Source organism: Camponotus vicinus, unplaced genomic scaffold (genome assembly GCF_025532165.1).
Source record: "Camponotus vicinus isolate PSW18456_S1 unplaced genomic scaffold, iyCamVici1.0 SCAF_2, whole genome shotgun sequence".
NCBI classification, from domain to species: domain Eukaryota; kingdom Metazoa; phylum Arthropoda; class Insecta; order Hymenoptera; family Formicidae; genus Camponotus; species Camponotus vicinus.
The window spans coordinates 21,291,266-21,304,812 of NW_028141956.1; the positions used below are offsets into that span (position 1 = coordinate 21,291,266).

Consider the following 13,547-nt stretch of genomic DNA (forward strand, 5'->3'; position numbering starts at 1 on the left):
CGGCGAAGAGAGCGACGGCCCAGAAATATCGATCCGAGAGGTAGATGCCGAGAGCACGGAGAACCGCAAGGAGTCACCGGTGAGACAAGCGGCGACCTCATCTGGCCGTCTTTGTTAAATAATTCAGGTATTAGCTCGAACAATGTCGGTGCCGCATAGCTGCCGTCATTAAATTCATTGTGAGATTCTTTTCTTGCGTCTTTAATATTTGCGTCTTAAAGTACGACGGCCGGCCGGAAGACTTTGTTCGAGCTTTCGTAAAATTAAGTGCTCTCTCTCCCAGTTGCGCGCCGACAGTCACTTTAAGTGTTTGTTGTACAATTATTATTGCTGGCTGTAAATTTTTGTCCGTCAAAATTATTGTAACCGAGCTCATACACACCAGGCGATCTCGATATTCGATAGCTGGCAATTGCGTTGCGGCGTCGACTCGTATACGTCCGAGTCTCGCTTTCCGTGTATTATATTCTAGTGAGTACTTGTTCGCGTTTGATTTAGTGTGTCTTTTATTAATTAATCACGTCGTATCTAAATTCTTTTCGTTAACGTGGAAATACCGGTAATTGGAAATCGAAATCAAGGTGTAAAGAATTCATTCATTCCGCATCCGACGGGTTTATTCAAATCTTATAATTCGCTCTCTCCTTTCGCGTCGGGTAAATAAAATTAGCAGGGCGAGTAGCGCGGTAATCATTATTATAAATTTTGTTTAAATTCCTAGCTGTCGAGACTCCGACAAGCCTCGCATAGCGCGGAATTCCAAAAACTCTCTCGACGCTTTTTGTCAACGCTTGGCGCGTGATACCGCGATGCTTATGCCCGCACACCGGCCAGTCGCTGCCGGTGATAACATAAAACCAACTGTATAATTTTTCTTCTCCAACCGCCCGCGTCGGTCTGCTGTCAAACATTAATGTTCTTAATTATCCATGTCAAATATACTACTGCTTTTGTCATTTTAATAATTTGTGTTATTTTCAGAGACCTTGCATTCTCGATCCTCCCTAATTAATTAAGAATTAAACGGACCGCCCCTCTACCAATTTTGATACGGGGCTAGCCGAGTGTCCGTCGCGATAGCTTTGAGATTCTTTCGCTTTCTTTTAAGTGTCGTATATCGTCAAAAGACTTTATTAGAGCGGTGCGTATTCCCGCACCTGGCGCCCATGCAAATTTAGAGTTGAAGTTTTGAAGAGAAATCGCGCCGAAGGTGTGCCGTGGGCCAAAATCACCGGCCACAATTATCAGCCCAATATAACAAAAAAATAAACGGTCACAACATATATTTTAAAAACAATACAATGGCAAAAATTTATTGAGATTTGTGATATAACATATAATATCCTTAAAGTGTGCATATGATTGAGTATGTGTATGGGTGTGTGTGTGTGTCATATTTCCGCGGGTGTTACATTGGTTCGGAGGTCATCAATCAGAATATACAGGCAGGAATTTACGTTAAAAGATAAGTTCTGACTGGTTATTACAATATATGTAACGGTGCACCAATGCACCGTTCCTAAACTGCAAATAAATATACATATAAGACTAACCGCCTATTTGTTTTCATCCATGCACGCTCTTCATCCCGTTCATACGCTCGCCGGCTGTCTCACTCGCTCACTCGCTCTCTCTCGCTCGCACACACACTCTCTCACTTGTTCACACTACTTGGCGCATGCTGTCTCCTTCGCTCATTCGCTTGACTATTGTTGTCTTCTTCGCACTCGTGTATCTTACCCGAGCAGCACTTCTGGAGGGGGAATCCCGGCCGGGTATATAAGCAGTGTTTACGATTTTTCCTGCATGCGTTCGTGGCGTCGTTGCGTCATGCGTCATAGAATTTGTAGCCATAACCTTAGTAATATTTGACCGTTGATCTGTGTATTTAAAGCCAGTTAATTTTTTCTATATTCGATAAAGTAAGTGAAAGAAGTATTCTTAATAAAATGAATGAATGTGATTCTAATCAAATATGTGATAATGTAAGTAAAAATGTAAGTGAAATTATTCATATATTACTTTAACATATTAATTATAATGTAAATTAAGCAATTATTTTTTGTAGTATTATCATTGCTTTTACTGCAGTTTTTTCCTACCAAAACAAAACTTTAATTATTCGGACCATCCATGTTTTTCGCGCATGGATTTCAAAAATGAAACTGTATGTGGATGAAAAAAAATCGTTTATTTAAGGGTTAGTTTTCTGTTTTGCTAAATAGAATTTGATCGAAATTTTGTTTCACTTTATTATATATGCATACACAAAAAATATAAATATATGTTATACAATTTTAAAATTGTAGGTAAATTAAACTCTGCTGAAAATCCTTCAGAGACAATGCCTGAGGAGGAGGAATTGCCACAAGAATCGGAAATATATCATGATTATTTTGATGTAGATGAAGATTGCCAAATGGAAGAGGGTTACGATGATCCATCAGAAAAGAAAAAATGTCGAGGCAAGCAAGACAGGCGTTGGCTCGAAGCTGATGAAATTTTAATTACTGCAGTTCAGATGAGACCTTGTTTGTGGGATCACACAATAGATGTAAAAAAGAGAAGTACATTAAATGTTCGCGAAGCATAGTTAAATGTTTTGAAAGAACTAAAAGGTAAGTAAAAAATAAATATATTTAAATTTTTTTGCCATTGAAAACTTATCTATATATTTCATGAATAACAAATATATTTATAGATTATAAATTCACCTTAGAAGATGTGAAGAAGCGTTGGAGAAACTTACGAGACTCTTTTAATAAAGCAAAGAAGAAGAAAAATACATACTTACCTAGTGGTTCAGCAGCGCCTACAACAAGTGATGATTGTACTTTTCGACATTATGAAAACATGTTGTTTTTAATTGATAAAGTGAAGCCCAGGCCGTAAGTGTATAAAAACTATCAATAATAATTTTTTAAATAATGGACAAAATATGTTATAAAATAATTATTTTATTTTTCAGCACAAAAAGTAATATTTCAGAAAAAATGTCACATTCATGTGACTCAAATAAAGCTCTTTCGATTTCCACTGCTTCAGATGTTATTACAATTGAAGAACCGATGGAAGACAATGACTCTTTAAGTACATTTGGAATCAATAGCAATATTTCTGAAAACAGTAGCTTCAACGAGCACACTAAACGTAAGTTTGCGTAAGACATTTTTGAAAACTATGTATTATATTGCCCGTTTTTCAGGAAGCGACACAGACGACACAGTGTAACACTGTCGCTTGCTGAAAACAGGCATTATTAGCATTTAGTTTTAATGTATTTACAGTATTTTTATCAAATTTTATGCTTAATATTTTTATGTTATGTTTTAGGTCCAAAGAGGAAACATGAAGACGTTGAATTTCAGAAGCAGTTGGTTAACATCCTATCGGAGTGTAATACACCTGCTGATGGATTTTTACTTCATTTGGGTGACATTTTAAAAAGATTGCCGTTCAAAGAAAGAAGAGCTCTTGAAAAAGAAATTTTAGATTTAGTTTACAATACAGAAGAAAAAACAGGATTTACTTAATAATGTAATACTCATTCATCATTGATGACCCTGGTTGAAAATATTCAACTGGTCTTCCAGATGGTTATTTTGAACCGAGATATTAAAATTATATTTATGATAAGACTTGTGATTAAAAGTATATAATATATTTTTATAACATTTTTTTAATGATTATTTTCAATAAAAACTATAGTTTCTTACATTTGTTCTTGTTTATTTCAATTAATTACATAGTAAATATTGTTAAATACATGAAATAATAACATTTTTGAGTCATAAATGTACAAAGTTGCATTAAGAAAAGTAAAAAAAGTAGTTCCTAATATTATATATATACATTATTATAATTGAATTCTACAAATCATTTTCAAAATTTAGAAATCATTGTTTACAGCTTTTTCCCATTGCCAATTTACAGCACCTTCTTTCATAAAATAATTGGCGAATCTCTCTCTATAGACGCGTGATAAATTGCTGGAAGACACATTGTTTGTCTGCTTTATCATATTCCGAATAGCAAGCGATGGTTGTTGTTTGTCGTTATCAGTGCAATTTAAATATCTTCTATCTCTAGAATGCTTTAGAAGTTCTTTACTAATAATAAAATTATGTAAACATAGAGTGGCTAACACTATTATTTCAGCTTTCTTCACATATGTGTTAATTGGTCTTCGGAAAATTCTCCAGCGTGCCACAAGGATGCCAAAAGCACTTTCAACAACTCTTCTTGCTCTGCTTTGACGGTAATTGTAAACCTTTTTTTTTAGATCTAATTGTGAACGTCTTGGATAAGGACGCATCAGATAAGGTAATAATGGATACGCCTCATCACCTATCAAAACGAATGGTAATTCATACTGGCCAACTTTAGAAGGTGGAGGTACACTTAAAGTATTTCCTTCAAGTCTTGCTTTTAATTCACTGTTAGCGAATACTCCTGCATCACTACATCGACCTTCCGCTCCTACATCAACCAAAATAAATCTGTAGCGTGCATCAGAAACAGCAGTAAGATTTATACTATGAGTTTTTTTTAATTGAAATATGTGGAACCGCTGTGAGGTGGAGCCTATAATTACAATTTTAAATTATGTTATTGATACTCACTAAAATAAAACATACAAGTAAAGCTTCATTAAACATTTACCTGTATCTGAATATGTTTCCCATCTATAGCTCCAATACAATGGGGAAAATTCCACTTTGTTTCAAATTCTTCAGCAATTTTCATCCATCCATCTTTGTCTGGTACAGGTATAACTAAATCTTTCAATTTAAACCATATTTCTTTGCAAGTTTCGTTAACTATTTTTGAGACAGTATTTGATGCGACTCGAAAAGCATATCCAATAGACTTCATGCTATCTCCACTTGCTAAATACCTTAAGCATATTTGCAGCCTTGTATGTGAAGCAATTGGTTCTCTAATATTTAATTGTTTTTCAATCCCAGGACCTACTATTAATAGTAGATCTTCAAAGATGCTAGTATCCATCCTTAAATAATTAAAATATAGTGAGGGATCTGTTATTCGTAACATATTAACTAAATTGTCACTATCTCCTTGAAGGAAACGCTGCTTAAATGAATAAATAGGCCTGACCCACATTCTTCTTTTGGATTTCTCTTTTGACAATTTTGTATACAGTAATAATAATTTCACTAAAGCTAATCTTATTTTTCCTTTCGATAATGGAACATTGGAGTTCTCATGTATACTTTCATTAAAACTTTAATAGACTCTTCAACCATCATTATTTTGTTTTCCATATTCACAACCTTTATTATTTTCTGACAAAAACAAAGTTTTAGCAAAAAACGTCAACAATACTGGCATGTATATGGCCGAGGCTGCATCACGCATTCCGCAAGTCTTTGCCTCCCCTGTGCACATGGTGCAGAAAAATGACCAAAAATGCGTCAATGCCGTTTAAAAATTTAAAAATATTGTTTTCAACTTTTTAATATTCAATACAAAATTACATATAATATTATATTAATGATTATTATTGCTATTAAAAATATTATATTTTATAAAAACGTTTAAATTATTTTAATAAAAGTTTTATTACATCTATTATTTTCATTCCGGACACGTCATTACCCGTCTATGACGCACCATGTGCACAGGGCGGTCAGACATTTGCAGAATGTGTTGATGCGGCAAAGCTCTGATTGGCTGTTTTTATGACGCACTCTCTATTCCGCACCATGTGATTTCAGCCTTAGCTAGCTTCGGATAATAAAGGAGGACAGAGATATTGTTTTCTGTCTCCTTCTCACTTTCCACAGTCGACGACGAAGCAATGCTTCTCGTTTTCGTTGCCTCTGGTTTCTCACTATTTAATACGCGTGACAGTGTTAAATGTTTTTTTACAGCCTTTATGTATTATTATATTATATATTATGTATGCGTTATATATTAAATATACATATCTTAAAATCGCTAATATATAATACATAATGCATACATAATATACAATATATATAATACATAATAATTAATGAATGTGCACGTTGCGATATATCGAAGTCGTTCCGCAAAAGTAAATATATTTGCAATAATATATTTGCAATAATAACGACAGCCGTAACAACGTATATCTATCACTTATACGTTTGTGTCATGATAATAATATAAAAATTAATGTAAATGAATGGTGATTTTCCTCACCATCCATGGGCCGTAAGGTTCTTTTTAGAATGTGGACCTTCACCTGGAGCCCTATTGGTACCACACTTTAACTAATATTATATTGTACTATAATATATCTACATATAATTATCTATATTACATTTATACAGAAGTTATATTTTTTAAAAAGATATTTTTTACACATTAATATTTTGTGAGTCTGGTGTCAATTAGCGACAAGATATTTTTTAATATTACATAATAAAACATAATATCTGAAAGAGAGAGGGAAAAAGAGGATAAAGGAAGATAAATAATTATTTAACACATTATTTAATGTTAAAATATTTTATTACTTTTCATTAAATAAGAAGTATCTTTAATTATGAATTATTTAATTATAGAATTATAGATTTAAATTTAATTAAAGAAATATTTCTTTATTATAGTGGGGCCACTGCGGTCCCTCATAATTCGGCCTCGAAAATTGCCGCGATGTTGGCCTCCTCAGCCACCTCGGTAAGCCATCATTTGCCGTCGGGCATACCAGCGGGCACGTGATCGCCCGCCCGGACCTGTGTGAACTTGGCACCCGACTTTTAAAAAACATAAATTTAATAAAAGCATTCGATTGAGCATCGTTTGTACCCGTTTGTACCACCTTTCGTTTCGTTTGTACCTCAAAGGGGTGGAAGTTACAAGGGGGTGAAAAAATTGCCAGCACCCTACTTTGAGAAACAGCAATTTTCAAAATGCTATTCGATTAAGCATCGTTTGTACCCGTTTGTACCGCCTTTCGTTTCGTTTGTACCCTTATGGGGGTGGAAATATGGAAAATCAAAAATCGCATAAGGGGTAACTTTGTCATTTTTAAAGATATTCGAAATCTGAAAGCGGGTGCTATTTCCTAATCGTTTGTACCCGTTTGTACCGCCTTTCGTTTCGTTTGTACCCTCACGGGAGTGGAAATATGGAAAATCAAAAAATCGCGTAAGAGGTAACTTTGTCATTTTTAAAGATATTCGAAATCTGAAAGCGGATGCTGGTTCCTAATCGTTTGTACCCGTTTGTACAGCCGTCCGTTTCGTTTGTATCTCAAAAGGGTGGAAGTTACAAGGGGGTTAAAAAATTGCCAGCACCCCACTTTGAGATACAGCAATTTTCAAAATGCTATTCGATTAAGCATCGTTTGTACACGATTGTACCGCCTTTCGTTTCGTTTGTACACGGGGGTGGAAATATGGAAGAAGGAGGAATAGAGAAATAAATGAAGAATAAAATGAAGTTTTCTTGTTCAGGTTTGTAGGATCCTAGGTTAATAAGATAGCGAGATATTTTTTATTGTTAATATAATTTTCTTTATTGTTATTTTTTCTATTATCGATGGGAGTAAAAATATAGAAGAAGAAGATGGAGAAGTACAAGAAGAATAAAATGAAGTTTCTTGTCCAAGGTTTGTAGGATCTTTAAATTTATTATTTTTGTTACAATTTTTACTATTGTTATTATAATTTCTTAATTTTTTTATTGTTATTTTGTTTTTATTTTTTTTAATTTTTGTAGGAAGTTTTTTGTTTCTGTTTTTTTTTATTTGTATTAAGTTTTTGAATTATTTATTATTTTTTTTTATAAATATCAGAAGTGATTTTCTTCTTTTTGTAGGAGTATTCGTTGGGAAGCAGTAAGTGGTTTTTTATTTCGACAGAGATCGTTGTGAATTTCCCATTTTCCCGAAACTCTGCGAATATGTGCAATGCAGTGACCTACAGTTTTCGCATCTTGTGTGCCTTCATACTCGATAGCTGCAAGTAATTTATACGCGCAATCATAAAATTGTAAATCGACAGGTATTTGACTTAATGTAAAAGTTACTTCCCAGTCTGATACATTAAGATTTTTTGCGAGATTTGACCATTGTAGGCATTCTATATTAATAAACAGAAGCTGGCCACAAATAATAGAATGTTCTACATTCTCTCCTTTGCATCGGGTGCATTTCTTGTTGCTATAAGAATATTGTTCGTTGATAACACGTTCTAAAACATTCATATTACCTGTATAAAAGGGTTTTACATTTATATCAAGAACAATATGGGTAAAGTTCTTTGAATATTTGCAGTTTAAACAATTCAGATGTATTTTGCATGAGAATTCATCTTTCAATAAATGTTTAGCAACTAAATCCGAAATATTATAACTGCAATCCATTGTTCCACATATGGAAACAATAAATTTATTTAATATGAGTCCTCTTTCTTCGTATGCTTTTGTGGATGTCCCACTCGTCGATAGCTGTTTTATAAAGTGAAATAGGTCATTTTGCGTTTGCTCTAAATAAAGATGAAAATTTGCCCAATCGCAGTATCCGACGTTCGAGCGATTGCGTCAAAAGGACATGTATTTATAAGCATGACAGGCTTTTTAGCAAGTATCACCGGACTTAAAGTATTGCCATTTTTGAATAATGGTAATGTTGTGGTAAATTTTGGTTTCAGATGAATACTCTCGACATCTGGACAATTGGTTAAATATTTACCACGGCTCTTTGTGTTGTTGTTTTGACCTCTTCAATTTTCTATTTCGTTAAGATATGTGTGGCATGCTAAATTTACGTCAGAAGAACTGATAATATTGTCGTTCTCCATATCGACATTAATAGGCGCAGGAGGAATATTAGCGTGCACGGTTGTTGTATCATGAATTGACGAACAGACTTTTAAATTTCTTGTATCGGCCGCAGGATCATCTACGATATTAGAATCATTACTATCATTATCAGCGATATCTTGTGTAATATTAGAAATATTACATTTATTTGGATCGATTTCGTTTTCAGCACTATCGTCAATATCGTTTGACACAGCATGCAAATCAGTTGCATGTAAAATTTTCATCGCGCCTGCAAGCGACCTGATGTGCATAACAAGAAATTTGTCAGCACGTATACATTTAGCACCTTTAAAAACCAACTGTTTTAATTCTCTAAAATATTCCTCGCTACAAGCAGAAGATGCTATGCGGGCCGATATTACTCCTGTCCACAGAGGAAAATGTTTAGCGATTTTAAGTAAATTCTTACCAAATTGAGGACACCAATATGGATTGGGCCTTTCTCCCAAGTGTAATTGGATTCGCTTTCAAATTGTATACGCAATAAAGAAAGCCGTGATTTTATTACCGCATTCGCGGTCTAAGGTATTTATCAAATTTTCATCTAGAGAATCCACTTCACTATCGGTATCGTACAAAGCTTCGTCGCTCTTAATTAATTTAATTAATTTTTGTTGTGCGTTAAAACAATTATCTATCTCATCGGTAGATATTTCTTCGCTCTCTGAATTTGCTACCGTTAAGATATCACGACAGTAGCGCGATTCTGTAATTCGTTATTCAGTCGTTACGTGGTCATAACGACAGTTTTTGTTTCGTTATATAAGAGATATCATTGTAATGACAAATGTGATTCTGTAAACTAATGTTAACAATTTTCGTCGCTATTGATACCGAAAAACGTCGGTAAGTTTTCGTTATACAACGTTATCATAGCGAGAAGTCCATTACCCCTCGCTATTGCATAACGACAATTGTCATAAGTAATTAGAAACGTTTAGATATTATATAATATTGTATTATATAATGCATGTGCATAAAAGTATTCATACAATCACTACTTGAACTTATTGAGAATTGTACCATCTAAAACAATCAAGGTAAGTAAAAGTTTATAATAATAAAAAGTGTGTATTATAATTGATTTCATAGATATATGTCCACATCTCAATATCATATTATGATAATAATATCATATTTGTCATATGATTTAATTATTATTTTTACATGCGTTAATTATTAAATATTTGTTTCAACTAAACACACCTTAAACTGAAGTATTTTCTGTGGCATAATTAAAACAAACAATATTTAATAATTAACGCATGTAAAAATAACAATTAAATGATATGACAAATGATATTATCACATTATGAGCTGATATTAAGATGTGAGTCACCAACTCTATGAAACCAAACTATTATAAACTTTTACATACCACACGCATTATACATATATACTTAAATTAAAACTAATTTGCAGTGAATATGGCCCTTGAGTATTTAATATGAGAATTGGCGTTTTTGATGGAAAGAGTACGTCGGATAGAAAGACGTGTAGAGAGAAGACGGCTTCGAGATGCTCAAAATCCTTTTCATCTCCCACGAGATGAATTTATTGTCTATTTTCGTCTTACTCCAGAACTAATAATTCACATTACAAATGAAATACGAGCCGATATACGAAATAAACGAATTAGTGGCTTAGAGCCAGAAATAAAGGTAATTAAAAAAGTATTGTAATCAACTTTATAATGTTGAATTTGATTAATATTTTTTACATAAAAGAGTATATAAATAGTTTCATTTTAAAATCACATTATTTAATATAAATTTTGAAATTTTTGGCAAGATTTCAGCAATATATCTTTATTGTAGATTAATTTTTTTTATGCATACTTAAAATAAAAATCAAAAATATTCACTAAAAGAATATACTAAAACAAAATATTTACGAAGTATTAGAATGTAATTCCTTCGAATTAAAATTTATTAAGATGAAATGGTTATTATAGATATTGATTACCATACAATTTTATGCTCAAGGTAGCTATCAAAGAAGTATCGGCAATCAGTTTCAATTTAATGTTAGTCAGACAACAACAAGTCGTTGTCTACATCTCGTGACTGATGCGATTAATCAGCGCTTATTGCGTAGATGGGTGAAATTCCCAATGACTGAAGAGGAGCGACAGCGAGCACGTGAAAAGTCTCAATTGCTGCACAATCATTTGAGGGAGCCATAGGTGCTATAGATTGCACTTTTGTAAATATTATAGCACCTCATGAACATGAAGAAGCCTTTATTAATCACCATGGTAATCATTCCCTAAATGTGCAAGCTGTAAGTATAAAATAGCTAACATAAGTATATATAATTACAGTTTTTTTGTCATAAATTGTTTGGTTGAATGTAACATCATGTACTTTTATGCTTTCAGATTGTTGATCCAGATATGAAAATATTAAATATTAATCCGAGATATCCAGGTGCACGAAACGATGCGTACATTTGGAGCGTTTCTCCAATTCGTCGTGCCATGGAATTTTATTATAACAGAGGAGAACGGAGAACTTGGCTGATCGGTGGGTTTTGATAAATGAAAACATTTGCACTTTGAAGTAGTTTGTCACATAAACTAAAATATTTTACATTAGGTGATGCTGGTTATCCACTGGAACCATGACTTATGACACCTTTGGCCGATTTTCCTGAAAACACCCGTCAGTTTCAATACACGCAGCAGCATTGCAAGGCAAGAAATGTTGTTGAACGTTTCTTTAGTGTTTTAAAAGCTGTATGGAGATGTCTTTCTTATCAGCGTGTATTAATGTACGAACCAGCATTTGCGGCTAGAATAGTTAATGCATGTGCAGTACTTCATAATATGAGAATTCAACATCGTTTACCTTTTGAAGATTTTCAAGAACCGATAGCTGTCGATCAACAAAATGAGAATGCTGGTCGTCAAAACGGAAATGGTGGATATCTTATAAATGTTGAGGAAGATTTAGCTCAAAGAGGGCCACGTGTTGTGGCTCAAAGAATTCAACAACAAATTATGCGGGAAAGATTTCCCAATTTTCGTGATGCAGAAGAACGCGTTCAAGATGAATAAAAGTAATTAATCTATCATATGTGTGCATATGTATATATGTGTATGCTGGGTGTATATGCGTATGCACGCATTTGTTTAGATGATGATAGGATGATACAATGTTTTCGTTGTAATATTTTCAAAATTTTTTTATTTTTCTTGTCAAAATGATATGCTTCAAGTATGTAACAAATATATTGCTAGCAATACTATACGAAAAAAAAATAACTTTACTTCCAATTAAAAAAAAAATACTGAAAAATAAAAAATACTGTTAAAATACTTAAAAATACTGTTAAAATACTTAAAAATACTGTTAAAATACTTTTATTTTAAAATGAAAAATACTGTGGGTATTACTATAGCACTATAACACAGCTCTTTGGTTGATTTTATATAATACTTTTATATATAAAAACAAAATATCACATAATACTTCGCTTATTGCCGTTTTAAAATTTGAATACAGTCTTTTATGATTACAGTTAGATCCAGATAAGTTTGCATACGAGCTTTTTCATTTTCTATCAAAGCACGCAATATTTCATTTCGTTCTTGATCATTGTGGGCTATTTTTTCCATTGCGAATATCTGTACAAAGAAAACATAAAAGTGTTTAAAGCATTTTGATTATTATAATCACGTTTTTAAAAAGTTTATATTCGAAAAATATAGTATAAAAGATCTTGCCTCCATACACGTAATTTGACGATCGGTTAGTGCAACAAACTCATCCCTCGCATCCATCAACTGCGTACCCAACCTTTCACGACCTTAAAAAGAAAAAAACTTTGACATAGACGAAAATTATAGCATTTGTACATTGTTACAAGAAAATGGATATCTATAATACAACGATATTCACCTCGTCTTGTAACTTTAGCAGATCTGTGTATTCTGTTAGGAGTCTGCGAAACTGTCGCGTTTGACTCTCTTGCTTGTGACTCTCTTGTCTGTGATTCTCTCGCTTGCATTTGTCCTGCCTGTGATTCTTCTGTTTGCGTTGCTTCCACTTGTGATTCTTCCATTGGTGATTTTCTTGCCTGTGATTCTCTCCTTTCCAAATTCATTTGCGAAGATGACTTACAACTATTAATGCCGCCTTCTGTCTCTAAATTCGGTATTATTACAGAATCTAAAATAAAATATAAGTAATAGAGTGGAATGTGTTATTTTCAGAACAACGCTGATTTATATTTTTATATAATTATTTGTGGTGATACACTCAGTATGTATGTTTAATAAAATATACTAACCAGTAAAATTGACTGTATTATCATTATTCCGTATTGTGAATGTGACAGGAACAGTCTCTAAAATTTCTTCTTGTCCTTGAAAAAGCAATTCTACTGCTTGTGGCTGAAAAAAATATTCAAGAATCAAACAATGTCTTGTTGACGTTCATTATTATAACTGAATATTATTTCTAACAATAAGTATCTTACAATCTAAACAAATTTATCGATTTTTTGATATAGTTAAAACGTATCTTTTCTAACTGAATAAAACAACACTGACTAAGATATCTCTCTTCATTATTTTATTTTAAAATTATTATTGCTGAGTATGTATATATATATATATATATATATATATATATACACACATATATAATAAATTGTTATTACTTGTTCCTCAGGGAAAGCATCAAGACATTGCACTCCTTCGACGTAGTCAAAACCCATAATTC

The 13,547-nt window shown here is 32.9% G+C and overlaps 2 protein-coding genes across 3 annotated transcripts; one reads left to right on the forward strand and one right to left on the reverse strand.

The window, feature by feature from the left end:
* On the forward strand, positions 1 to 3,606 carry LOC145966649 (uncharacterized). 2 transcript variants are annotated; one of them, XM_083090905.1, is made up of 5 exons: positions 1 to 79; positions 2,406 to 2,618; positions 2,702 to 2,888; positions 2,969 to 3,150; positions 3,334 to 3,606. In XM_083090905.1, the coding sequence occupies exons 3-5, from the start codon at positions 2,854 to 2,856 to the stop codon at positions 3,531 to 3,533; spliced, it is 417 nt and encodes a 138-aa protein (XP_082947031.1). In that variant the 5' UTR covers positions 1 to 79; positions 2,406 to 2,618; positions 2,702 to 2,853; the 3' UTR covers positions 3,534 to 3,606. The 2 variants fall into 2 exon arrangements, with proteins under 2 accessions (XP_082947031.1, XP_082947030.1); XM_083090904.1 differs by having other exon boundaries at positions 7 to 2,200; positions 2,310 to 2,618.
* Positions 3,607 to 4,454: 848 nt separating this feature from the next.
* On the reverse strand, positions 4,455 to 5,439 carry LOC145966880 (uncharacterized). The gene is made up of 2 exons (XM_083091306.1): positions 4,663 to 5,439; positions 4,455 to 4,584 (listed from the first exon to the last, which is right to left on the reverse strand). The coding sequence occupies exons 1-2, from the start codon at positions 5,122 to 5,124 to the stop codon at positions 4,549 to 4,551; spliced, it is 498 nt and encodes a 165-aa protein (XP_082947432.1). The 5' UTR covers positions 5,125 to 5,439; the 3' UTR covers positions 4,455 to 4,548.
* Positions 5,440 to 13,547: the final 8,108 nt, after the last annotated feature.

Bases quoted from the DNA above. Each gene is read 5' to 3' on its own strand.
- LOC145966649 (XM_083090905.1), top strand. From the start codon at position 2,854: ATGTTGTTTTTAATTGATAAAGTGAAGCCCAGGCC. The intron at 2,889-2,968 runs GTAAGTGTATAA...TTTATTTTTCAG, and splicing joins GATAAAGTGAAGCCCAGGCC to CACAAAAAGTAATATTTCAG. The intron at 3,151-3,333 runs GTAAGTTTGCGT...GTTATGTTTTAG, and splicing joins CTTCAACGAGCACACTAAAC to GTCCAAAGAGGAAACATGAA.
- LOC145966880 (XM_083091306.1), bottom strand. From the start codon at position 5,124: ATGTGGGTCAGGCCTATTTATTCATTTAAGCAGCGTTTCCTTCAAGGA. The intron at 4,585-4,662 runs GTAAATGTTTAA...TTGTAATTATAG, and splicing joins GGAAACATATTCAGATACAG to GCTCCACCTCACAGCGGTTC.